At 51.4% G+C, this 25,984-nt stretch overlaps 1 protein-coding gene across 1 annotated transcript in view; it reads right to left on the bottom strand.

Annotated features, from left to right (window-relative positions):
* The window catches only part of ADCY3 (adenylate cyclase 3), a 145,460-nt gene extending 122,573 nt beyond the window's left edge, over positions 1–22,887 (bottom strand). Inside the window, exon 1 of the mRNA XM_066594769.1 lies at positions 21,291–22,887. Coding sequence (XP_066450866.1) covers positions 21,291–21,974 — 684 coding nt within the window. The 5' untranslated portion in view covers positions 21,975–22,887. The remainder of the gene's footprint in view (positions 1–21,290) is intronic.
* Between the last annotated feature and the right edge of the window lie 3,097 nt (positions 22,888–25,984).

Here is a 25,984-nt window from a genome sequence, read left to right as displayed (position 1 = left end):
TCTGACCACAATGGGGTCACTATTACTACTGGGGCCACTAACAGGGGCACTGTTACTACTCTGACCACTATGCAGTCACTATTACTACTGGGGCCACTATGCACAGTTACTACTCGGGTCACTATGGGGGTCACTATTACTACTGGGGCCACTAAGGGGGTCACTATTACTACTGGACTCAATAACGGGGGTTCTACTACTACTGGGGCCACTAACAGGGCACTGTTACTACTGGGGACACTATGTGGTCACTATTACTACTGGGGCCACTAAGGGGGTCACTAATACTACTGGACTCAATAACGGACGTTCTACTACTACTGGGGCCACTAACAGGGCACTGTTACTATTTGGGCCACTATGTGGTCACTATTACTACTGGGGCCACTAAGGGGGTCACTAATACTACTGGACTCAATAACCGGGGTTCTATTACTACTGGGGCCACTAACAGGGCACTGTTACTACTGGGGCTACTATGTGATCACTATCACTACTGGGGACACTAAGGGGGTCACTAATACTACTGGACTCAATAATGGGGGCATTACTACTACTCGGGCCACTGACAGGGCCATTATTACTATTGGGGCCATTCAGGGGGCCAGCCTCAGATGAGGGAGCTGGGGGAAAGATTTGAAACTCCCTCACACTGTATCTAAGCCTATCAGTTTGCTGTTGATTTTAGAGGAATTACATGTGAAGATATATACGGCGCCCGCTACACGCCACGCCAGGGAATATTTACACTCCAGAGGAAAACAGCAGTAAACAGTAAACTGGAGATATTCCTCCATGGACATTTATTTACAGGTGAGTGTTGGGCATGAGGTTTTGTAGCCATGGCCCCTCTGATTAGCAGGTATACAATTGTGCCCCATGCAGGTTTCCTGGGATGATTTGTTAGGTGCCAGCTAGAGATGAGCGAACGTGTTCGGCTCCGCCCCTTTTCACCCGAGCACCGAACTTTGCGAGCAATTCCGTGCTCGGGCGAAAAAAGTTCGGGGGTCGCCGTGGCAGCGCGGGGGGGTGCGGCGGGGAGTGGGGGGGAGAGGGAGAGAGAGAGGGCTCCCCCCTGTTCCCCGCTGCTGCCGCCCGCGCCGCCGCACCTCCCCCCGCCGCCCGGCGCCGGCCGAATACTTACGCGCGGACACTGAAGTCCTCGGATAAGCCGGTGTCTGGGTGCGTAAGTGTTCGTTAAGAACACGTTCGCTCATCTCTAGTGCCAGCCACAAATGCCACTGTCGGATGCCCTCACTATGGCCTGACCCATCTGCAAATGCCTTTTAGAGAGTGTCATCCTCTGATACCCCCCACACAGCCTGCTCCAGCCACCAGTGGCCTCGTTGAATGCCCTGTTATGCAGCATGTGCCAGCTATAGATGCCCTTGTTATGGCCTGTATCTCTCAGATGCCCCTGTTAAAGGCAGTGTCATCCATAATTTTTCTAATTACAATGTGTGCCAGCCACAAATTCCCCCTTTTCATCCTGTGCCAGCGTAGCGGTGTATTGGGCTATCTATGGATATATGTTAAACTGCCTGCTACACCAGTGTATCTAATCCTGGCATGAATGATACTATCTAAGCCTATCATTCTAAGCCTATTACCGTGTTTCCCTGAAAATAAGACCCTGTCCTATGTTAATTTTTGCCCCAAAAGAGGCACTAGGTCTTATTTTACTTACCTAGCAAGCTCAGTTCACGTCCCTCCTGCTGCGCTCTGGAGCTCCGCCTCCTTTCTTGCAGTCATCGCCTGCCAACAGAAGATCACTTCCTGGCTACGGGACGTGAGCGGTGGTTGCAGAATCAATCACAGCCATCGCGTTGCAGAGGTGCGATTTATGAATTGCCCATTCATTGTCGCGGCTCAGCCAATCAATGCAGCGGTCGATGAACCAATCACAGCCGTCGTGTTGGTTCAGCAAGCGCTGCATTGGTTGGTTGAGCAGCGCTTGAGAACCAATTAGAGCCATCGCTTCCTGGAAGTAGGATTTATGAATCCTGTAACCAGGAAGTGATCTTCTGTCGGCGGCCAAGGACTGCAAGAAGCACGGCGAAGCTCCAGGGAGCAGCCGGAAAGTCGCTGACCAAGCCTGCTAGGTAATGTATTTCTCAAAATGGAGCTAGGACTTATTTTCAGGGAAGGCTTATATCATGCCTCCCTAAAAATCGCAAAAAATCAGGGTAGGGCTTATTTTCAGGGAAACACGGTATGTTTTATACTATCCAGTAAACCACTGTATTCAAACCTGGGATGTGTGATACTGTCTGCTGAGTTGTTGTATCCACCCCCTCACTTCCTGACCCCCCTTCCCTAGCTTTAGGCCGCCTGCAGACAGCCTGGTCGGATCCAGCTGCGAGAATTCTCGCAGTGGGACCCGACCCGAGCCCCTGCAGAGACCAGAGCGGCACTCACCTGCTCCCGCAGCTCTGGCTCTTTGATGTACAGGCTGCCGGGCAGCCGGCGCATGCGCAGACCGTAGCTGGCGGACGGGGAGTAACATTTCTGTGTGGGGCTCACAGAGCCCCGCACAGAAATAGAGCATGCCGTGATTTGTTTTCTGCACGTGATTTTGCGCAGACAAATCGCGGCCGACTGCCTAGGATTGCGTTTTCTAACGCAATCCTATGGCAGCTTCCACGGGCGGAAATTCAGCGCGAAAAACCGCCAATAAATTTGCAGGGGGCCTTAGGAGACAGCGGGGATGAGCCGCAGGCCTTGTCATGGTGGCACTACTGTCTCCCACCCAGAGGGTATCCAGAGACGTGTCCATGGCGCCTGAGGGGGAGGCTTGAAAAAAGGGCAAATTGGAGGGATAACCCACAGAATAGATTATCTCTTAGTCCTTGTGTCACGGGTGACGCCACCGTACCTACCTCTGCGGTGAAGCTGTATGGTGAAATGATAGTCCACACGCACAGAGTACAGTTGAAAAGAATGCCGGGAATGGTCTGCAATGTTGCTTTACTTGCAAACTCCAACAATAACAGTTCAATGGTACAAGTAGAACAGGTAATGAGGCAGGGAGGCAGAACACAGGATGAATATCGGGTCCACAGTCTTAGTTATCTGTGTAGCTCCGCTCCCGACACAACACACTTCTCTTCCTTCCAAACTCTCGACCTGTCAAGACTCACTCGTTAGGCTGCGAATTCCTGAAAGTTGTAGTCCACAAACAGTCATTAGGCCATCCTTTCGGCCTCCTCCATTCTGGGCCTTAGTAAGGCAAGGCATGGGTTCTTTAAAAGCGGCCTAGACTCTCTCATGCCCTGCTCTGAAGAGCGCCAGGCAGACTTGCTTGCTTCCTCACTTGCACCGACTACCTCTCACTCTCTACTCTCCTGACTCTGCCGTTCTGACTTTTTGACTACACTCACACTCTGCAAACATTACTACTATATAGCATGGTCATGTGACCACAGACTCACTACACAAAAAGATACATTTACAGACATTAACCATTGCAGTGCTGCAGAGGTATAAAACATACTTTCTGTACACAGAAGTTGCAGACAATACAAAGGCACAAGACAACCATGAAAGACATTCTGAAGTGGCCTATAAGTCTGGGCCACTACACTTACCTCTGTAGTTGCCCAAAATACCTATGTCTGGCCCCTCCATAACTCTCTTGTATTTGTTACACATGTCATATCTTCAGTGTGGATGCACAATGCAAATTGTCTGTTACACCAGTTATGTGTATTACTCAGCTGCAGCATGGAAGAGGTTAATGTCTGTGAATATCTGGGATATGTCTGGAATATGTAACCATTTGTGTTGTCACATGAGTATTCAAGTTATATATGTGAGTGCAGGAGGGGAGGGAAGGAGTACCATTTTCTTCAATGGTAGTGTGCGGAGGGAGAGTACAGGCCACATGGGGGTACCTTCAACCCTCATGTGGTGAAGAATGCAAGAGGAAGAGAGGTTTCCCTGAGGGTCTAATTCCAGGATTCCTACCGTAAGGCTGGACACCCACTGGCATTTTATTCTCTCTTGCGCTGCGAGAGCAAGTGAAAACACTCGCCTCGCAGCGCAAGAAGGACGCTGGGATGATGCCAGGATATCGCCAGTCTTTTCAATGGGGCCAGCAGCAGCAGCGCTAGGCCCATTGGAAAGATAGAGAGAATACCGCGGACTTCTGTCACAGCTGTCGCAGAAGTGCAGCATACTATCCTATTGCTTTCAATGGGATCGGCGCTGCTGCCTGTCCCATTGAAAGTAGTGGTTTGTGGGATAGCATGCTGCACTTCTGCCACAGCTGTGACAGCTGAGGCAGAAGTCCCCGGTATTCTCCCTGTCTTTTTAATGGGGCTAGCGCTGCTGCCGCTGGCCCCATTAAAAAGACTGGCGATATCCCGGCGTCATCCCGGCTTTTTTCTCGTGCTGCGAGGCGAGTGTTTTTACTTGCTCACGCAGCGCAATAGAGAAAAAAATGCCAGTGGGTGTCCGCCCTTAGAAAGAGAGTGAGAAGAGAAAAAAGTTCCACCGTGCAGTGTCCTGAAACAGTCAGCAAGTGAGTGTCAGTTGAGTGTTCTGTCCTCCTCCGGAGTGTGTGCGTCCAGGAGCGGAGTCATACAGATAACTTGACTGTAGGCCCGGTGTCATCCTGTGTTCTTCCTCCCTGACCTCCATCTTTGATCTTCCTGGACTTTTGTGTGAAATTCCCACAAAGAATTGTAAGTGTGTATCCAGATAATCTATCTGTAAGTAAAGTTCCAGTTGCTGACCATTCCCAGCAACTCAGCTTCTCAAGTTAACTTTGGGTGGACTCTCTTATTTTTCCCGTCGGATATCCTACGGAGTAAGGAACGGTGGCATCACCTGTGACAAGATTCTTCCAGTCCACTACATTATTTTTTCAGGTAACCGCTACCCTATCATTGTTTGGAGAGGCCTGTCAGTGCCTTGGTCGAGTGTCACACGCGTCCCTCCAGGGAGGAGTTAGTAGTGCCACCGTGACATCCCTGACAACTACCCCGCCATCTCCTCAGTGGTGTGCCTTGTGCCTCGGCAGCTGCACCTTCAGGGCCTGGGACTTTTGCTGTCTATTGCCCCGGGGAGGGTGAGGTCTTGGCCTATGTTTAGAGGGAGACCCGCTACCCCACTCTCTGGGGCAGGCCGGTAGAGGGTGCTTATGTATGGCAACCCAGGAGGGATTGAGGAGATTATGTAGGAGTCAGATGTTTCCTGCATCCCTCCTGGAGATTGCCCAAGGTGGCCATCAGGCAAACCAGAGTGAGGGATGGCAGTCCTCTGGGACCTCGGCTATAAGGAGTTCCAGCAAAGGCCCTCCCGAAGTCAGGCCAGGTGCTTCTGGTGTAGACGTGGTCCTACCATCAAGGACTGGAGACACTGCTGTTCCAGAGTTAAAAAGAGAATTCCCCTTTTAGGAGAAGCTGCGGAAGGATGACCAGTTTGAAGGGTCTCATTCGGGTCTGGCTGAGGCATGTGATGATATGAAGGATACAGTGTCCAACATGCAGATGGAGAACTGTAGATAGTTAGCAGTCCCTGTGCAGTGAGCTTCCAGCCGGGCAAGTTACTGTCATTTCAAGCTCGGTCTCCTCTGCGAAAGAAGGCGATGACAGCGGCCCGGGAGGAAGAATAATGGCGCATAAAAAGCACCTGGAATCCCCTGGAGGGTCTTAGTTTTCGGAATGACCTCCCTGAATGAGACTCCCAGGCTAAGAATGTGGCAAAAAGAATACCCAGGTGGGTTACAGGTATGTCAACCTCCCAGGGCAAGCCTTTCAACCAGGAGAAGGCGGTAAATCCATGGGTAGCCCCCTTGTTTGACCCAACCTGGACCCTGCTAATGTGTGCTCTATGCAGATAGACCCCCCTCTTGGTTTGTAGTACCAGGAGGAGAGAGGGGCATAAACTAGTAGTGTCTGACAATGAGGTTTCCAGAAGGGGTCCTGCCGGAAACTGAACTTCCGGCCGTACACACGGGACGGCCTTCAGCCCTGCCCCTGCCACTAAACACATTGTAATCCTACAAAAAAGGAGACAGAGAAGGTGTGTGTGAAGGGGGGTGGGGGTGTCATTCTGCATCAGATGGCCCCCAGAAAGGCCCTACGGTGGGCCTCGTGTAGGGGAGTGATCCAACATTCCCAAGCATTCTAGGAAGGTGGTGGAAATGATGAGGGGTCATCCAGCATCAGGTGGCCCCAGAGTGACCCTGCGGTGTGCCCAAATTAAGGGAATTGCTTGGTTATGTGTGGCTCTACTACAAAGATGGTGGATGTGGGGGGTGGTTTCTGGTTGGGGGCCCCCCTAAAACCCCCTAGTGGTGAGTAGTATTTAGGTCATGAGATATTGGTGTTATGGAGGCAATGTATTATGTCTTATTGTGTACTATGTGTATTATGTGTTTTTTGGGTGGTTGCTATTATATTATGTGTCAAGGGGAGTTGCTTGGTACACTGTGGAGGGGACAGGAGAAAGGGGAAGAAAAAAAAACCCTCTTTGTACCTTAGTACATATCTGTATTTATTTTATTCTTTGTATATTTTATAAATATGTTTGGTAGATGTTTTAAGCAGGGTGCGGGGCTGGGTGCGGGGTCTGGTTGCAGGGTCTTGGGTGCAAGGTCTGGAGTATAGGGTCTGGTTGTAGAAGCTCGGTGTAGTGACTGGTTGTAGGAGCTGGGTGCTGGGTCTGGGATATAAGGACTTTTGTAGGAGCTGGGTGTGGGGACTGGGGTATAGGGACTTTTGTAGGAGCTCGGTGCGGGGTCTGGGGTATAGGGACTGGTTGTAGTAGCTGGGTGCGGGTCTGGGGTATAGGGACTGGTTGTAGGAGCTGGGTGCTGGGTCTGGGGTATAGGGACTGGTTGTTGGAGCTAGGTGCGGGGTCTCGGGTATAGGGACTGGTTGTAGGAGCTAGGTGCAGGGTCTGAGGTATAGGGACTGGTTGTAGTAGCTGGGTGCGGGTCTTGGGTATAGGGACTGGTTGTAGGAGCTGGGTGCTGGGTCTGGGGTATAGGGTCTTGGATGTAGGGACTGGTTGTAGTAGCTGGGTGCGGGTCTGGGGTATAGAGACTGGTTGTAGGAGCTGGTTGCTGGGTCTGGGGTATAGGGACTGGTTGTAGTAGCTGGGTGCAGGTCTGGGGTATAGGAACTGGTTGTAGGAGCTAGGTGTGGGGTCTGGGTATAGGGACTGGTTGTAGTAGCTGGGTGCGGGTCTGGGGTATAGGGACTGGTTGTAGGAGCTGGGTGCTGGGTCTGGGGTATAGGGTCTTGGATGTAGGGACTGGTTGTAGGAGCTGGGTGCGGGTCTGGGGTATAGGGTCTCGGGTGTAGGGACTGATTGTTGGAGCTGGGTGTAGGGACTGGTTGTAGGAGCTGGGTGCGGGGTCTGGGGTATAGGGACTGGTTGTAGGAATTGCGTGCGGGGTCTGGGGTATAGGGACTGGTTGTAGGAGCTGGGTGCGGGTCTGGGGTATAGCGACTGGTTGTAGTAGCTGGGTGCTGGGTCTGGGGTATAGGGTCTTGGATGTAGGGACTGGTTGTAGGAGCTGGGTGCGGGTCTGGGGTATAGGGTCTCGGGTGTTGGGACTGATTGTAGGAGCTGGGTGTAGGGACTGGTTGTAGGAGCTGGGTGCGGGGTCTGGGATATAAGGACTTTTGTAGGAGCTGGGTGTGGGGACTGGGGTATAGGGACTAGTTGTAGGAGCTAGGTGCGGGGTCTGGGGTATAGGGACTGACTGTAGTAGCTGGGGGTGGGTCTGGGGTATTGGGACTGGTTGTAGGAGCTGGGGTATAGGGTCTTGGATGTAGGGACTGGTTGTAGGAGCTGGGTGCGGGTCTGGGGTATAGGGTCTCGGGTGTAGGGACTGATTGTAGGAGCTGGGTGCGGGGTCTGGGGTTTAGGGACTGGTTGTAGGAGCTGGGTGCGGGTCTGGGGTATAGGGACTGGTTGTAGTAGCTGGGTGCGGCTCTGGGCTATAAGGACTTTTGTAGGAGCTGGGTGTATGGACTGGGGTAGAGGGACTAGTTGTAGGAGCTGGGTGCGGGCCTGGGTTATAGGGTCTCGGGTGTAGGGACTGATTATAGAAGCTGGGTGTGGGGTCTGTGGTTTATGGACTGGTTGTAGTAGCTGGGTGCGGGTCTGGGGTATAGGGACTTTTGTAGGAGCTGGGTGTATGGACTGGGGTAGAGGGACTGGTTGTAGGAGCTGGCTGCGGGTCTGGGGTATAGGGTCTGGGGTATAGGGACTGGTTGTAGGAATTGCGTGCGGGGTCTGGGGTATAGGGACTGGTTGTAGGAGTTGGGTGTGGGGTCTGGGATATAAGGACTTTTGTAGGAGCTGGGAGTGGGGACTGGGGTATAGGGACTGGTTGTAGGAGCTAGGTGCGGGGTCTGGGGTACAGGGACTGATTGTAGGAGCTGGCTGCGGGTCTGGGGTATAGGGACTGGTTGTAGGAGCTGGGGTATAGGGTCTTGGATGTAGGGACTGATTGTACAAGCTGGATGCGGGGTCTGGGGTTTAGGGACTGGTTGTAGGAGCTGGGTGTATGGACTGGGGTAGAGGGACTGGTTGTAGGAGCTGGCTGCGGGTCTGGGGTATAGGGTCTGGGGTGTAGGGACTGATTGTAGAAGCTGGTTGCGGGGTCTGGGGTTTAGGGACTGGTTGTAGGAGCTGGGTGCGGATCTGGGATATAGGGACTTTTGTAGGAGCTGGGTGTGTGGACTGGGGTAGAGGGACTGGTAGGAGCTGGGTGCGGGTCTGGGGTATAGGGACTTTTGTAGGAGCTGGGTGTATGGACTGGGGTAGAGGGACTGGTTGTAGGAGCTGGCTGCAGGTCTGGGGTATAGGGTCTCGGGTGTAGGGACTGATTGTAGAAGCTGGGTGCGGGGTCTGGGGTTTAGGGACTGGTTGTAGGAGCTGGGTGCAGATCTGGGGTATAGGGACTTTTGTAGGAGCTGGGTGTGTGGACTGGGGTAGAGAGACTGGTAGGAGCTGGGTGCGGGTCTGGGGTATAGGGTCTAGGGTGTAGGGACTGATTGTAGAAGCTGGGTGCGGGGTCTGGGGTTTAGGGACTGGGATATAGGGTCTGGGTGTAGGGACTGGGGTATAGGGACTGGGTAAAGGGTCGGGTTGTAGTGTCTGGGTGCGGGTCTGGGGTATAGGGTCTCGGGTGTAGGGACTGATTGTCGGAGCTGGGTGTAGGGACTGGTTGTAGGAGCTGGGTGCGGGGTCTGGGGTATAGGGACTGGTTGTAGGAATTGCGTGCGGGGTCTGGGGTATAGGGACTGGTTGTAGGAGCTGGGTGCGGGTCTGGGGTATAGCGACTGGTTGTAGTAGCTGGGTGCTGGGTCTGGGGTATAGGGTCTTGGATGTAGGGACTGGTTGTAGGAGCTGGGTGCGGGTCTGGGGTATAGGGTCTCGGGTGTTGGGACTGATTGTAGGAGCTGGGTGTAGGGACTGGTTGTAGGAGCTGGGTGCGGGGTCTGGGATATAAGGACTTTTGTAGGAGCTGGGTGTGGGGACTGGGGTATAGGGACTAGTTGTAGGAGCTAGGTGCGGGGTCTGGGGTATAGGGACTGACTGTAGTAGCTGGGGGTGGGTCTGGGGTATAGGGACTGGTTGTAGGAGCTGGGGTATAGGGTCTTGGATGTAGGGACTGGTTGTAGGAGCTGGGTGCGGGTCTGGGGTATAGGGTCTCGGGTGTAGGGACTGATTGTAGGAGCTGGGTGCGGGGTCTGGGGCTTAGGGACTGGTTGTAGTAGCTGGGTGCGGCTCTGGGCTATAAGGACTTTTGTAGGAGCTGGGTGTATGGACTGGGGTAGAGGGACTAGTTGTAGGAGCTGGGTGCGGGTCTGGGTTATAGGGTCTCGGTTGTAGGGACTGATTGTAGAAGCTGGGTGTGGGGTCTGTGGTTTATGGACTGGTTGTAGTAGCTGGGTGCGGGTCTGGGGTATAGGGACTTTTGTAGGAGCTGGGTGTATGGACTGGGGTAGAGAGACTGGTTGTAGGAGCTGGCTGCGGGTCTGGGGTATAGGGTCTGGGGTATAGGGACTGGTTGTAGGAATTGCGTGCGGGGTCTGGGGTATAGGGACTGGTTGTAGGAGTTGGGTGTGGGGTCTGGGATATAAGGACTTTTGTAGGAGCTGGGTGTGGGGACTGGGGTATAGGGACTGGTTGTAGGAGCTAGGTGCGGGGTCTGGGGTACAGGGACTGATTGTAGGAGCTGGCTGCGGGTCTGGGGTATAGGGACTGGTTGTAGGAGCTGGGGTATAGGGTCTTGGATGTAGGGACTGGTTGTAGGAGCTGGGTGCGGGTCTGGGGTATAGGGTCTGGGGTGTAGGGACTGATTGTAGGAGCTGGGTGCGGGGTCTGGGGTTTAGGGACTGGTTGTAGGAATTGCGTGCGGGGTCTGGGGTATAGGGACTGGTTGTAGGAGTTGGGTGTGGGGTCTGGGATATAAGGACTTTTGTAGGAGCTGGGTGTGGGGACTGGGGTATAGGGACTGGTTGTAGGAGCTAGGTGCGGGGTCTGGGGTACAGGGACTGATTGTAGGAGCTGGCTGCGGGTCTGGGGTATAGGGACTGGTTGTAGGAGCTGGGGTATAGGGTCTTGGATGTAGGGACTGGTTGTAGGAGCTGGGTGCGGGTCTGGGGTATAGGGTCTGGGGTGTAGGGACTGATTGTAGGAGCTGGGTGCGGGGTCTGGGGTTTAGGGACTGGTTGTAGGAGCTGGGTGCGGGTCTGGGGTATAGGGACTGGTTGTAGTAGCTGGGTGCGGCTCTGGGCTATAGGGACTTTTGTAGGAGCTGGGTGTATGGACTGGGGTAGAGGGACTGGTTGTAGGAGCTGGCTGCGGGTCTGGGGTATAGGGTCTCGGGTGTAGGGACTGATTGTAGAAGCTGGATGCGGGGTCTGGGGTTTAGGGACTGGTTGTAGGAGCTGGGTGCGGCTCTGGGCTATAGGGACTTTTGTAGGAGCTGGGTGTATGGACTGGGGTAGAGGGACTGGTTGTAGGAGCTGGCTGCGGGTCTGGGGTATAGGGTCTCGGGTGTAGGGACTGATTGTAGAAGCTGGTTGCGGGGTCTGGGGTTTAGGGACTGGTTGTAGGAGCTGGGTGCGGATCTGGGATATAGGGACTTTTGAAGGAGCTGGATGTGTGGACTGGGGTAGAGGGACTGGTAGGAGCTGGGTGCGGGTCTGGGGTATAGGGACTTTTGTAGGAGCTGGGTGTATGGACTGGGGTAGAGGGACTGGTTGTAGGAGCTGGCTGCAGGTCTGGGGTATAGGGTCTCGGGTGTAGGGACTGATTGTAGAAGCTGGGTGCGGGGTCTGGGGTTTAGGGACTGGTTGTAGGAGCTGGGTGCGGATCTGGGGTATAGGGACTTTTGTAGGAGCTGGGTGTGTGGACTGGGGTAGAGAGACTGGTAGGAGCTGGGTGCGGGTCTGGGGTATAGGGTCTCGGGTGTAGGGACTGATTGTAGAAGCTGGGTGCGGGGTCTGGGGTTTAGGGACTGGGGTATAGGGTCTGGGTGTAGGGACTGGGGTATAGGGACTGGGTAAAGGGTCGGGTTGTAGTGTCTGGGTGCGGGGTGTGGGTAAGGGTATACATATGTGTATAAATGTGTTATGTTACTAATGTGTGTTTTTTGTTTCCTCCCTCAGTAGGCTGGGGTATGCGGCAGTATCCGTCACTAGCGTCTAACACAACATTATTAAATATGTTTTGCTTTATTTATTAATGTATTTGGTATAAATGGGATGTGTATGGATGGTCATGTGACCAGTTTTTTTCCTCTTGATTAGGGTGGCTTCACACGGGCGTATTGCAAAACGCATTATGCCGGAATTGACAGGACAAAATAGCGCAGCTTGCTACAGTATTTGTCCTAGTTTTCAGCGGAAATCGGCAACGGAGGATCCAATCACTGATGTGAACGAGCGCTCAGCCCATCGTGTGTGATACTTCAGAACCATTGTATCTAAGCTGCGTGTGATACCTCAGAACCATTGTATCTCAGCTGTACGTGATACTTCAGAACCATTGTATCTAATCTGCGTGTGATACTTCAGAACCATTGTATCTAAGCTGTGTGTGATACTTTAGAACCATTGTATCTAAGCTGTACGTGATACTTTAGAACCATTGTATCTAAGCTGTGTGTGATGCCGTCTGCTCAGCTGCTGTATCTAAGCCCATTATGTGCGATACGCTCTCAGATGATCGGAGTTACATGTGAGATGATGTTTTCCTGGCAGGAATGTGGATTTCTATACTAACGACTATGAATGGCGCGCGTCCGCTCGGGACACGAATGCTTCATGGTAATGACAGCATCACCTTTCCTAGAAGTGTTGGACGGCCTCACACAGCGGGAGGCACTGAGTCATATATTTACTAGTCCTGATCCCCTGAGTAACAAACCAATATGAGGGAGGATAATATATATATATACTATGGCCTGGAAAATAGTTAACCCCTTAAGCGCAGCTCGTTTTGGGCTTCAGTACGCAATTTTTCCACTACATGTCAGGAGTCGGAACATTTTTTTCTGCTGTTCTGTCCTGTTTTTTTCGCATTGCCTTTTTTTTTGTAGACTTTTTCAATGCACACAAGTGTACAAAAACTTCAGCAACGGAGTCGATTTTTTTTCATGGCTCTCCAAATGTCTTAGATTATTGTTTTACACTAATTGTACAATTTGTAAGGATTAAAGGGCCACTCCGGTAAAAACACATTTTTCTATCCTTGCCCCCTTTACCTGATTGGCTGTCAAACTTTGGAGGTCTCCTCTGTTCATGGTAGCCACTTCCATGCAGTGCAGCCCCCTGTCAGATGCTTACCAGGCACCACCTTGATAGTGAGATTTATTTTGGCTTTATTTTCAGCACAGCATTAGTTTAGGCTATACCATTTCTACCTGCTGAGGGGACAGTTTAATTATCATTAGCTTCTATATTCACCTAAATAAGCTAGAGACCATAAGTATACAGTCAGGAGGATGAGCTGTGATCTCCTCTATTATAGCTGTGACAGAAGCTGTGTGATCATCATCGGTGACAGGAGTTACTAGGCAGTTTCTCTGTTAGGTTCCTTGTAATAGCATCACAAGGACTGAGAAAGTGACTAGAAACTGAACACACAAACCCAAGTAGATCTGAGCTGGTCGGAACCGAGATCACATGACCATCTGAGGAGAAAGAGGCTACACGTGTTAGGCCTCATTCACATGAGTATGAAAATCACGCTGAAGTTACCTGTGCAATAAAAATTGCAGTTAATAGTGTGAATGGATGATTTCCTGTAATCAAGTCCAAAGCTTAATTAGCGGTGAAACTGCCCATTCACACAATCGGGAGCGAAGCATTGCAGGAAACAAAGCACTGCTGTTCGGAATTCCCTCGGTCGGTACAAATCCTCCCGATGACTTCTAATGTCTAAACTACAGACCCCCGTCTTGTCCGAGCGTTGGACACAGCGACACTCCCTCCCCCTCCCTTTTTTCCAGCTCCCATAGGAGTCTATGGCGACTCCTGCGCCTCGCGCACCAACGATAGATCAGGTCTAGAGATGAGCGAGTATACTCGCTAAGGCACATTCCTCGAGCGAGTAGTGCCTTAGCCGAGTATCTCCCCGCTCGTCTCTAAAGATTCAGGGGCCGGCACGGGTGACAGGTGAGTTGTGGCGGGGGGGAGAGCGGGAGAGAGAGATCTCCCCTCCGTTCCTCCCCGCCCCCCGTTGGCCCCCGAATCTTTAGCGACGAGCGGGGAGATACTCGGCTAAGGCACTACTCACTGGAGGAATGTGCCTTAGCGAGTATACTCGCTCATCTCTAGTCAGGTCCTATGTTTGCACGGAGCAGGGCATTTCAGCTGCGCAGGTCCTATTATTTTAGGTGCGATTTTTTTTTTTCGCGCCTAAAATTCTTTCATCTGAACGTTTCTATAGGAATCCATTGATTCTGATAGTCACAATTTTTTTTAGCTGCGCGAACACGCTCGTGTGAATGACGGCACCAGTACAGGGACCCGGAGAAACTCTTCTAATGATGTCACAGTGGATCCCCCTCTTCTGTCACCAGGGTAACCCATTCTATACTGTACATCTCCATCCCTTGGTAGAGGAGACGAGTCCTGGTGCCCCTCCTGGGAGGTGCTATACCCGCCCTCTGGGGGTAATTAGTGGCTCGACGCTCTCATACACCTTCACTTACACTATTATTATGGCAGACATCATTAGCGGTGCGTAAAAGACATTGGGCGCATACGCCCGTGTGAGGGAGCTCTAAGGCCGACCGCACACGACCGCGTCAGATTCTGCATATGGGAGCTCACAGCGGGATTTGTCTCTGACCGCGGCCGGCGACCCTGCGTACCTGATTTCTTCTGTATTGCGGATGACCACAGACGGTCACCATCGGTCAGGCACAGTGAGCCGTGCGGACCATCCGCAGTACAGAAAAGAAGAAGAAAATACAGGTACGCATGGATGCCGGCCGGGCACAGGGTTGGATTTTGCTGCGGACTCCCGCATGTGGAATCCGACCCGCACGTGTGCATGCAGTCTAAGCCAGTGTATCTAAGCTGATCATGTGTGTCTGCTGAGCTGTGTGGCACAGTCAGCTGAGCGGTTTATCTAATTCCAGCTTCACACGGGCATAAGCATATTTACACACGTGCATCTATATTTATGCAGTGGGCATTGCGCTTTGGCACACATATGCGCATTGTACTGTATTTTTTGTATCATGTGTGGTACTGATCTCTCTTTTACCCCATGCTCTCTGTCGCCCCCTGCTGAGTAAAACTCCTTAGAGCTGTCTGGTAGGGGAACCGACAACCTATACAGCACATCTTTGCTTCAGGCTGCTGGTTGTCAGTTTTCCTGCACCACTGTCCTTTACAACACACTACTCAGCACCTCCCTGCGGGGATATCTTGGACTACAGGGGGCGCTAGCTGGCTCCTTCTCTCCTTCATGCCGTCGGCTCTGCCGGGGAAACATCTTGTTTTTAGATTCTTTTCTGTCTCTTTCTAGAAAGTTTAACGATTGAAAACTTATAGATTAATATTCATCCAATAAGCAGCAACAAGACAGGAGATGTTCCATGTCCCCTCCATGACCCGCGCCAGGGGGCAGCAGCACGGAGGATGTCAGGAGATGCTCCATGACCCGCGCCAGGGGCAGCAGCACAGAGGAAGTCAGGAGATACTCCATGTCCCCTCCATGACCCGCCCAGGAGGGCAGCAGCACAGAGGATGTCAGGAGATACTCCATGTCCCATCCATGACCCACGCTGTGGGCAGCAGCACAGAGGATGTCAGGAGATGCTCCATGTTCCCTGCATGACCCGCACTGGGGGGAAGTAGCACAGAGGACGTCAGGAGATGTTCCATGTACATTCCATGACCCGTGCCGGGCTGCAGCAGCACAGAGAATGTCCGGAGATGCTCCATGTCCCCTCCATGACCCACGCTGTGGGAAGCTGCACAGAGGATGTCAGGAGATGCTCCAGTTCCCTCTATGACCCTCACTGCGGGGCAGTAGCACAGAGGATGTCAGGAGATGTTCCATGTACCCTCCATGATCCGCACTGGGGGGCAGCAGCACAGAGGATGTCTGGAGATGCTCCATGTCCCCTCCATGATCCGTGCCGGGAGGCAGCAGCACAGAGGATGTCAGGAGATGTTCCATGTACCCTCCTTGACCCAAGCTGAGAGCAGCAGCACAGAGGATGTCAGGAAACATTCCATGTCCCCTCCGTGACCCACAGCGGGGAGCAGCAGCACAGAGGATGTCAAGAGACGTTTCATGTCCCCTTCATGTACCATGCCTGGGGGCGGCAGCACAGAGGATGTCAGGAGATGCCGGTCTTACAGGAGGTCCGGTGCAGCACAGAGGATGTCAGGAGACGTTCCATGTCCCCTCCGTGACCCGCATCAGGGGGCAGCAGCACAGAAGATGTCAGTAAACATTCCATGTCCCCTCCGTGATCCGCGCTGGGGGGCGGCAGCACAGAGGATGTCAGGAGATACCGGGCTTACAGAAGGTCCAGAGCAGCACAGAGGATGTCAGGAGACGTTCCATGTCCCTTCTGTGACCCGAGCAGGGGGACAGCAGTACCAAGGATGTCAGGAGACATTTCATGTCCCCTCTGTGACCCGCGCCGGGGGGCAGCAGCACAGAGGATGTCAGAAGACTTTCCATGTCCCCTCCGTGATCTGCGCCAGAGGGCAGCAGCACAAAGGATATCAGGAGACGTTCCATGTCCCCTCCGTGACCTGAGGCGGGGGGCAGCACAACAGAGGATGTCAGGAGACGTTTTGTGACCCCCCCATGACCCGCGCCAAGGGACAGCAGCACAGAGGATCTCAGGAGACATTCCATGTCCCCTCCATCACTTGCGTCGGGGGGCAGCAGCACAGAGGATGTCAGGAGACGTTTCGTGACCTGCATCAGGGGGCAGTAGTGCAAAGGATGTCAGGAGACGTTCCATGTCCCCTCCATGACCCGCGCCGGGGGGTGGCAGCACAGAGGATTCAGGAGATGGCGGGCTTACAGGAGGTCCAGAGCAGCACAGAGGATGTTAGGAGACGTTCCATGTCCCCTCCGTGACCCGTGCCGAGGGACAGCAGCACAGAGGATGTCAGGAGACATTCGTGACCCGCGCCGGGGGGCAGGAGTGCAGAGGATATCAGGAGATGTTTCCATGTCCCCTCCATGACCCGCGCCGGGGGGCAGCAGCACAGAGGATGTCAGGAAATGCAGGGCTTACAGGAGGTCCAGAGCAGCACAGAGGATATCATAACCCATTAGTAGAGGTACTTTAAACCTGTTTTTTATTATTGTATGTTTTAATTTGTATGGGATTAAAAAACTTGGCTTACCAACATTATTGGTTTTGGAAGCTGATTCCCTATTTACTCGGAGGTCTCTGGACGGAGCGCAGCCAGGAAAAAGATTCTTTTTTATATTTTTTACTCTATTACAGAGGATGTCGAGACGCTTCGGGCCCCCTCCGTGCCGCAGATGGAGAATGCTTTGGAACTCATGGATGTGGCTGCTGATCACCTCTGCTGTAGTTATCACTAACATACAAGACAAGCGGCGCCTGCAGAAGCATTTGGCGATCGGCGCCGACACATTTTACCGCAATGTCGTACAATAGTGAATTTGGATATCCGTGCGACGTTTGTCACCGACTGCAGTTGGAGAAGGATGTAAAGCGGCCACCGGCAAAGGGATTCCACCGCTTCGCCAAGAGTTTCCCGAATGCAATGTCGAATGTTTCCAACTGAGCCGTTACGGTCGGCGTAATTTGTCTGCGGGATATATACTGCAAAGGCTGCTGGGAACAATGGCCGAGACTACTGAGAAGATCAGTGACAACAGGATAGTCGGTACACAAGAGCCATCATACTGGTGGAGACTCCGATGACCACGCCAAACTGAACGCACACACCCTAAACTTCATGAAAACCTAGTTTATTCTAGATTATCTGCCGGTGAACCCCCCATGACGCCGGGGACTACAAATATACGGGTAACTCTCACCCGTCGATCTCATCCGTATGTTACGTCCCGTATCACAGACCCGTCATACGTCCGCTTGGTTTGGGAGATGCAGAAAGAGAGTGCTGATCTCATAGGCCTACAGTGGAAGGAGCGCAGGATGTCTGGGAGATGCATGCTGAACCTGTGGAGGCTCGCGTCAGGCTTTATACAGACCGCTGCACGGACGCTGCGTATTCGCACAATGGGCATCGTGCTTTTCACCCACATGCCCTGTGTAACACCAGCATGCTCCCATTGATTTCAGTGGGCAATTAAGTTTAATTAGTTTAATTAATATGCGCTATTTTCCTGCATAATACACATGAAAACAGAACATGTGGAGTAAAATGGGCAAAATAAGCTCGTGTGAACAAATCTATTGAAATCAATGTTGTTGACTGGAATATAGAGGGCGCTACATAGGGGACATGAGAGCTCAACATGGCTGCTATGGGGCCCTTGGAAACTGGGGGCCAGCAGAGGAACTACAAACAAGGGTGTGAGGAACCTGCCCAAGGGTCATGGAAAGGGGTGAAGACCCTCAGATCAGGATGACCATCCTGGCACTATAACAGGGGGCCCCCTCGCTTCTACGTACCAATGATTGACGTCTACGGGCAGCATAGGGCATATTTTCGTAACATGGCATCTCATTTGCTGATCTAAGTAAAGCTTGCGCCAATGTAAGTGTGACGGGTGTATTAAAGGAATGGCAAAAACCATTGATTTACTGCCCTAAGGATTGCCAGCCGCTCGGCTATAACACTTCCGACACTCCCACCTCCAGCACCGGGGAAGTATAATAGCCGCTTCAGCTCCCACTGCCGTCCTGTATGAGGCATGTGCAGCTTACTGCATGGACCACAGGTCGGGCAATCAGCTCATCGCCAGGGGTGGGTCTCTAGAGACTAACTAATGATGATCATCAATACTTTTTGCCCAGAAAACCCCTTTAAGGGCTCGTTCACATCGCTATCGGAAGTTTGGAGCATCCATTGCTGATTCCCGCTAAAAAAAAACAGGAAAAAATAGCGCAGCAAGCAGCGCCATGTCGTCCTGCGAATTCTGGCAAAATGCTGGACTGCTGGTCAGAAATTGACCGGACCCCATTATGGTCAATGGGGTCCATTCAGTGCCGTTCAGTTCTCTTCATAAGACAGATCCGTTTGGCTAAGGCCCAATGTCCCCGAGCGGAACAGAATAATGGAATCTCCGAACGCTGATGTGACCGAGCCCTAAGAGATGCATCTGTTGGCGCTTCTGTGTGCCAGTCTGAAATCTATGCCATGTAGGAGCATGCGTAGAGTTCAGCTATAAGGCTGCTGCCACACCTGCGGGCCACCCGAAATTGACATTGCAGATAGGCCGCAGGTACCCGCGTCATCGCCTAGCAACGGCATGCCAAATGCAAATACATATATTTTTTTACTTCAATTGCAGAATCACACGTCCCATATGTTACAAATCCGCAACCACGATTCCACAAGACGGCCGTAATTCCGCAGCAGAAAACCTTTCCTCTGCGAAATGTAATCTTGCTGCTTTGATGTAAAAACACGCAGATTTTAACCTATAGGGATAACGCTGCGACGCAGAAATGTCCACGTGGACTAATTGTGAAAGGTCCCATAGGGGATTTGAACTTGCAAGCATTGGATCACTCATACAGTATAATGCAATACTACAGTATTGCATTATACTGCGTTTTAACAGGCTTCCTATTAAAGACTTGCTACAGGCACATATTATTAGGCAGACTTACGCGGCAGCCCTGGGGTGCTTCAGAAGCCCCCAGGCTGCTATGACCCCGGGATGGCATCCCCTCAATCTTATCACGGTGGGGCTTGTTCAGGACATTTAAATCCCAAACTATGGGGACATTCAAATGCCACTGTCAGAAGGGACAGCGGAATTTTTAAAGGGTTAACAGTTGAGATCAGCGTTATCTCCTGAACCCACATATGTTGTGGAGGCCATATACTATATGTGGGAATGTGCAGTTAGTACATCTACAGCCATGTGGATTTCAGGAAGAGGTTAAATCACATTTTAAAAAAAATTGAAATTTAAAATTAAAACAAAAAAAATAGGACAAAAAACAAATCAAAAAGAAAATTTAAAAAAATGTTTTCTGCAAAAAAAAATGTAAACATTAACAGTTCCAAAAGCAAATTCCAGAGATTCCCACTTATATTGCAACAGATCTCACATCCGGCCCGTCCTTTTTTCACATGGAGGTTTGTTGTTTGAGCCTCGCATGATAAAATTACCAAAAATGACTAAAAGTCAATACAAGATTTTCTTTTTTTCCTCCACATGGGAGACCCCAACATACTAGAAGATAAGGAGGCGCTCAGCCTGTAATCATCTTATTTCATCCATGCTCTACTTATTACAGTCTTGTAACCCCCAAATACAAAAAGTTGCAGAACTTTAAGGGGCTCTCTGGGGAGCGGATAAAATAACGGAGTAGCAGTCGTACTCATAATTCCTATACACTGTAGGCCTTATTTATCAAAACTGCCTTTGTTCTCCATAGCAACCAATCACAACACAGCTTGTATTTTACCACAGCAGTTTCAGAAATGAAATCTGCGTTCGGATTGGCTGCTATGGGCTAAATTTGCACTGACCAATTCACTTCAATGCCTGCGTAATAAGCACCAAATTAGGATATACTGTGTATTTTTTCACACAATTAAACATCATATGAAAAAAAAAACTATTCAGTGGGTGTTCCACACACAATACGCGGCGCAAATACGACCATCTGAACGAGCACAGGAGATACGATTGGCCGTATACATACATCTGATTCATAGATTTCTATATACAGAGCATCCTCGTGGGCAGGGCTTGAATGAACAAGCAGTGCCCCTCCTAGAACAGCCCATGGGGACTGAATTGTAGTTGGAACCGTAACCTGTTCCAGGGGACCCCTTTATATGAGTGTAATTTATAACATGTCCTTTATGTAATTGTAATATGACTATATATTAAAGGGACAGCCCACTTCTAAAACAGAATCCTGTCCGGATATTACCTGCAGTTTTTCTCTGCTGTCCCTCCGATCCACTAGATCTGGGTCCCATTTTCGACTTTTCATGATAGCCGATGTAATCTTCAGACTACCTAACCCCCAAAGTGCATTGGTAGTTTTAGACTATCAATGCACTATACCTGCTCTCTGATTGGCCAGAGCTGATCACATGATCAGCTATGGCCAATCAGAAAGCAGTTCACATTGTGCATTAGATAGTTAGGAAATTGCTGCGGCCACCTCAGATGGCTGAAAACGGGGCCCAGAACTGGCGGGTCAGAGGGGCGGCAGGGAAGAACTACTGCAGGTAATATACCGCCTTCCTCCTTCTGTCCCAGACAGAATTTTTTCCCCCAAACTGGAGGGTTACGTTAAAGGGACCCTCGTGAATTATGATAATAAAGTTAATTTAGGAGAGAACAGGACAGACACAAAGTTTGTGTTACACTATTGGTAGAGTTAGTCTTCATGGAGGACATCCAAGGATGATGAATAACCCACCTACATATCCTAGCCCATATACATGCTACAAATAAGCATGGCCCCCAAGATCAGAGCTTGGACACAAACCGTGACATGTGGTAGAACGCAAAAACACACTTGATTGACCTGTAAATGCCTCTATAATTTATCCATTTTGCATAATTTCTGCTGGTCTGACTTACCACCAACAGGTAAGTCCATCAGGACTCCCAGCAAGCATTAATCGTGCACTTACCTGGCGTAACAGCGCGTTGGTATTCATAGAACCCTGTTGTTGTTGGGCGATGGTGACTCCCAGCACTAACGTGTGTATTCCGCAGGATACGGTGGTGATCAGGACAATGGGGGTGAGACGCAGGGGCAACGTAATGAAGAACGAGAACACGAAAAAGGCCTGCCAGCCGACCGTGTCACTGGCCTCGTGGAAATGAGCAAAGTTAAGGCCAAGGTAGGAGAAAATCTGTGCGGCAATCAATATCCAAAGAATGTAAGGGACAAACTTGCGGGAGATGCGGTCCGGCAGCAACCCAAACTTGCATAGGACAAACAGAAGAAGGTGCGCCAACAACCCAACCACGGCCACCAAGGTCGAAGGCAACTTGTCTTGGGTGTACACCACAGCGCACATGACGATGACATAGCAGTCAAAAAGAGCAGCGAAGACCACCAGAACCAGCAGCGTCTCATGGCGCTGTCGGCGAAAATAGGTCTGATAGAGGTTTTCCAATGACTCTGGAGCAAACGTCAGACGCATAAACTTCGGCAAGCAGAGGCAACAGCCCGAGCTTCGGACCGTCACTTCATGTGTCCGCCCCACGCCATGCTCCGGGTCTGAGGGTAAGCTGACCGAATAGTCCGCCGAATACTCGGCTGAGTATTCGGGCTCCGAAAAGGCCCGGTTCCGGGGCATCTTGGCCATAGATTCTATTGCTGGTAGATCTTCTAGGTGCCTACAAAAAGATCTCAGAACCTCTCAGACCCAAGATTCTAGGTCCATGGCTTATTCAAGACCATCAACCATGGCCGACACTCATCTTCTTTGGGTTATGCTCCCCTTTCCTTCGAGTTCATGGCCACGTCTTCAAATTTCCAGGCCCCAAAACCAGATTAGTTGGAACACCTCTGTAGACATCTAGGAAAACATCCTAAGAAGGTTCTCCTCAACGCCGCACCAGATGTTTCTTCAATAGGTCCGAGGTCCACAAGACCTAGAAGAAGAACATTGAACAGGAGGCCCGAAGGCCAACTGCAGCATCAGCAGACACAGCCACCAACCCCAAATCCAAAAGCCCTATGAGATCCTCCAGGACAGGTGCATCCCTGGTCCCTCAGCAGGCTGAAGATGCGGTTCTCCTCGTGATCATATGTTCTCCTCTCGTCTTGCTTGGTTCCCCCCTTGTGCAATCTGTTGTTGTTATTTTTTTTTTTAATCAAAGAACAGGATGTAATTCCTCCCAAAGCCTGGATCTTGTGTCCTCAATCAGGCACGACTCGTGACAGAAGCCCAAGGAAAATAATCAGCGTGTTCAGATCCCACCACGTATGGACAAACATCCCTCCGCAGCTTAATAGGGAATTAGAATAAAAAATACAACAGTGGACGGAAGGCAAGAATATAGGAAAACAAGGCAAGGAGGTGGCGATGAATTACATGGATGCACGGCACAGGGCAAGATCCTGGATCGCTACATCTCTCGATCCCGGGAAGATTTCCATTTAGATTCGGACACTGGGATCATTCTTATCCATAGTAGGAGATATAAGGCAGTAGAGCAGTCTCTGTGATCTCTCCTCTCCTGGGAATCGCACAAAGGAGGGGAACAGGCAGATGTCACAGCCTTACATCCAGCTGTCTCCTAAGCAAACCTCCTTTTTTTTTTTTTTTTTTGCAAATGCTGCTATATTTTCTTGAAGCCCAGGATTCCTGCAATTCAGCCTGGAGACAGGGGCAGCTCGAGGGGAGGCTTCTGGACGCAGATCCTTGCAGGGATTCCTGCTCTAGGTTTGGCATTTACATCCCATCCATCTTTCCTGCTGCTGTTGCTATTGCTGCATCCTGCAACAACCTCCCCCCCTTCTTGCTGCTTGTTCCTCCAGCCTCATGTCTTGTGATGTGGAATACTCGGTTCCTAGCAATTAACGCACCACCTGCTGGACTCTGCTGGAATTAGGAGGAGAGACTTGGTTACGGCGCGCCATCTTCTGGAAATTACCGGAATAACAAGAAGGAGAAGAAGAGAAATGCCCTCTTTGTCAAAAAAAAATAATCAAGCAGCTAGAAAGAGTTGTCAGAATAGGATGAAACTTATGTGATTGTAACGTTATAAGTGATTCCAATATCAGAGCAAAGGGGGCATTTATTATGGCGAACCGACCCCTCGTAGGGAGGCTCTAGTACCCGGTTGTACCGCCGCTAGCTGGGATACAAGATGTGATATGGGGGACATGGAGGCTTTAGTACCCTGTTGTACCGCCGCTAGCTGGGATACAAGATGTGATATGGGGGACATGGAGGCTTTAGTACCCTGTTGTACCGCCTCTAGCTTATATACAAGATGTGATATGGGTGGGCATAGAGGCTCTAGTACCCTGTTGTACCGCCTCTAGCTTATATACAAGATGTGATATGGGTGGGCATAGAGGCTCTAGTACCCTGTTGTACCATCTCTAGCTTGGATACAAGATGTGATACAGGCGGGCATGGAGGCTTTAGTACCCTGTTGTACCGGCTCTAGCTTGGATACAAGATGTGATGTGGGGGGCATCGAAGTTCTAGTACCCTGTTGTACCAACTCTAGCTTGGATACAATATGTGATACAGGCGGGCATAGAGGCTCTAGTACCCTGTTGTACCACCTCTAGCTTGTATACAAGATGTGATATGGGTGGGCATGGAGGCTCTAGTACCCTGTTGTACTGCCTCTAGCTTGGATACAAGATGTGATATGGGTGGGCATGGAGGCTCTAGTACCCTGTTGTACCGCCTCTAGCTTGGATACAAGATGTGATACAGGTGGGCATGGAGGTTCTAGTACCCTGTTGTACCACCTCTAGCTTGGATACAAGATGTGATACAGGTGGGCTTGGAGGTTCTAGTACCCTGTTGTACCACCTCTACCTTGGATACAAGATGTGATACACGCAGGCATGGAGGCTCTAGTATCCTTTTGTACCGCCTCTAACTTGGATATAGGATGTGATACGGAGAGGCATGCAGGCATACAGGTTCCGTATGGTATCCTGCAGCATATTTGCTGTAAAGTAGCCTCTAGATCAGACCTGGGCAAAGCACGGCCCACGGGCCACATCCGGCCCGCTGAATAGCTCGGACCGGCCCGCAAAGAGTGTCCTGGTGACTCACCAATGAGTCCGGTGCTCATGTCCACGGGGAAAATCGGGCCCGCTACGGATTCTACATGTAGAATCTGCAGCGGGTCCCTCCTGCCCCGCGGACATGAGCGCTGAAAATAAGAATAAATGACAATAAACTTACCTCCCATCCGCTCCGTTTCTTCTCTTCGCGGCGGCGTCATCTTCTCTCGTCGCGGCCGGATCTTCATTCTTCGGCTCGGCGGATGTGCACGATGACGTCGGTGACGTGCCCCGCGCATGCGCCGGGCCGAAGCAAAATGATCCGGCCACGGCTGAGAGAGGATGGCGCGGCGCCGAAGAGAAGAACCGGAGCGGGTAAGTAAAATGTGATTTTTGTGTCCCGCGGATCCGGACGGCTTCCATAGGCTTCAATAGAAGCCCGCGGGAGCCGTCCCCGTGGGAGACCCGCATGAAAATGGAGCATGGTCCAGATTTTTTCATGCTCCATTTTTTTTAAAATCACTTTTATTGACGATCCGCGGGTATTTATCTACCCGCGGGTGGTCAATGCATCCCTATGGGGTGCGGATCCGCGCGCGGGAGAAGAGTTAGAATCCGCTGCGGATTTTAATTCTTCTTTTCCCCGTGGACATGAGCCCTAAGTGATGCCACTGTAACTTCTGAGTGGAGATGGGAGTGCTCCTTACCGCTCCCCTCTCCATTGGCAGACACGGGGGCCGCGCCGTAAAACGGGGTGAAACACCGGGTGTTCACCGCGCCGTATTACAGCGCCATTCATTTTCAATGGTGGCCGTATTCTGGCCGCAAATCGGGCGGCTGGAATACGGCCCCATTAAGGCAATGTGCATGGAGCCTTCGTATGTTGGTCTGGCCCTCTAAAATCATTCCAATTTCTCATGTGGCCCCATGGGAAAATTAATTGCCCACCCCTGCTCTAGATCGTATAAATAAATCAGACAACCGGGCAGCCACGTTAGTGTGACAATGTTGTGGGGGCTCCTGTGACCCCCTTGTGTGTGCGGCCGAGCATTATCCTGCTGGAAGCCGCCATGAGAGGAACACGTGTGGCTGCAGGATGTCCTGAACTTATCGCTGAGCTGTCATTGTCCTTCGTACCCCTACTAGGGGTGACCGACTATCATATGCGATGGCCCCCCAGACCATCACACCAGCAGGGGGCAGTGTGCTGCTCCACACCCCGAGGTCTCCAGACATGAACATGGCCGTCATCAGCGCCCAAACTAAACCTAGATTCATGGCTGAAGACAACCCAGTTCCCCTCTGTGGCGCCGAGTTTCATTGCTCACAACATCACTGCAAACGGAGACGAAGGTGGGTGTCAGAGGCCGTACATGTAATGGGGGCCACGAGACCAAATGTCAATCAGCCAAGCGTCTGGAAATGGTTCAGACAGACACAGTGGTGTAACAATGGCGCCCCCTGTCTCTGGATAGCGGACAATGGAACAGCTGGAGCTGCTGGTCCTTGTCGGACAATCAGACGCTCCTCTCTACTGGTGGTCTGTAGGGGGCGTCCTGAGCCCGGTCACCTCGTGTGCCCCCACACATCCACTGGACCCAACACCCCCTAACAGTC

This window comes from Eleutherodactylus coqui, chromosome 1 (genome assembly GCF_035609145.1).
Source record: "Eleutherodactylus coqui strain aEleCoq1 chromosome 1, aEleCoq1.hap1, whole genome shotgun sequence".
Taxonomy (NCBI): Eukaryota; Metazoa; Chordata; class Amphibia; order Anura; family Eleutherodactylidae; genus Eleutherodactylus; species Eleutherodactylus coqui.
Note: the sequence above shows the minus strand (reverse complement) of the source record. Positions and strands in the feature narration are given on the sequence as shown.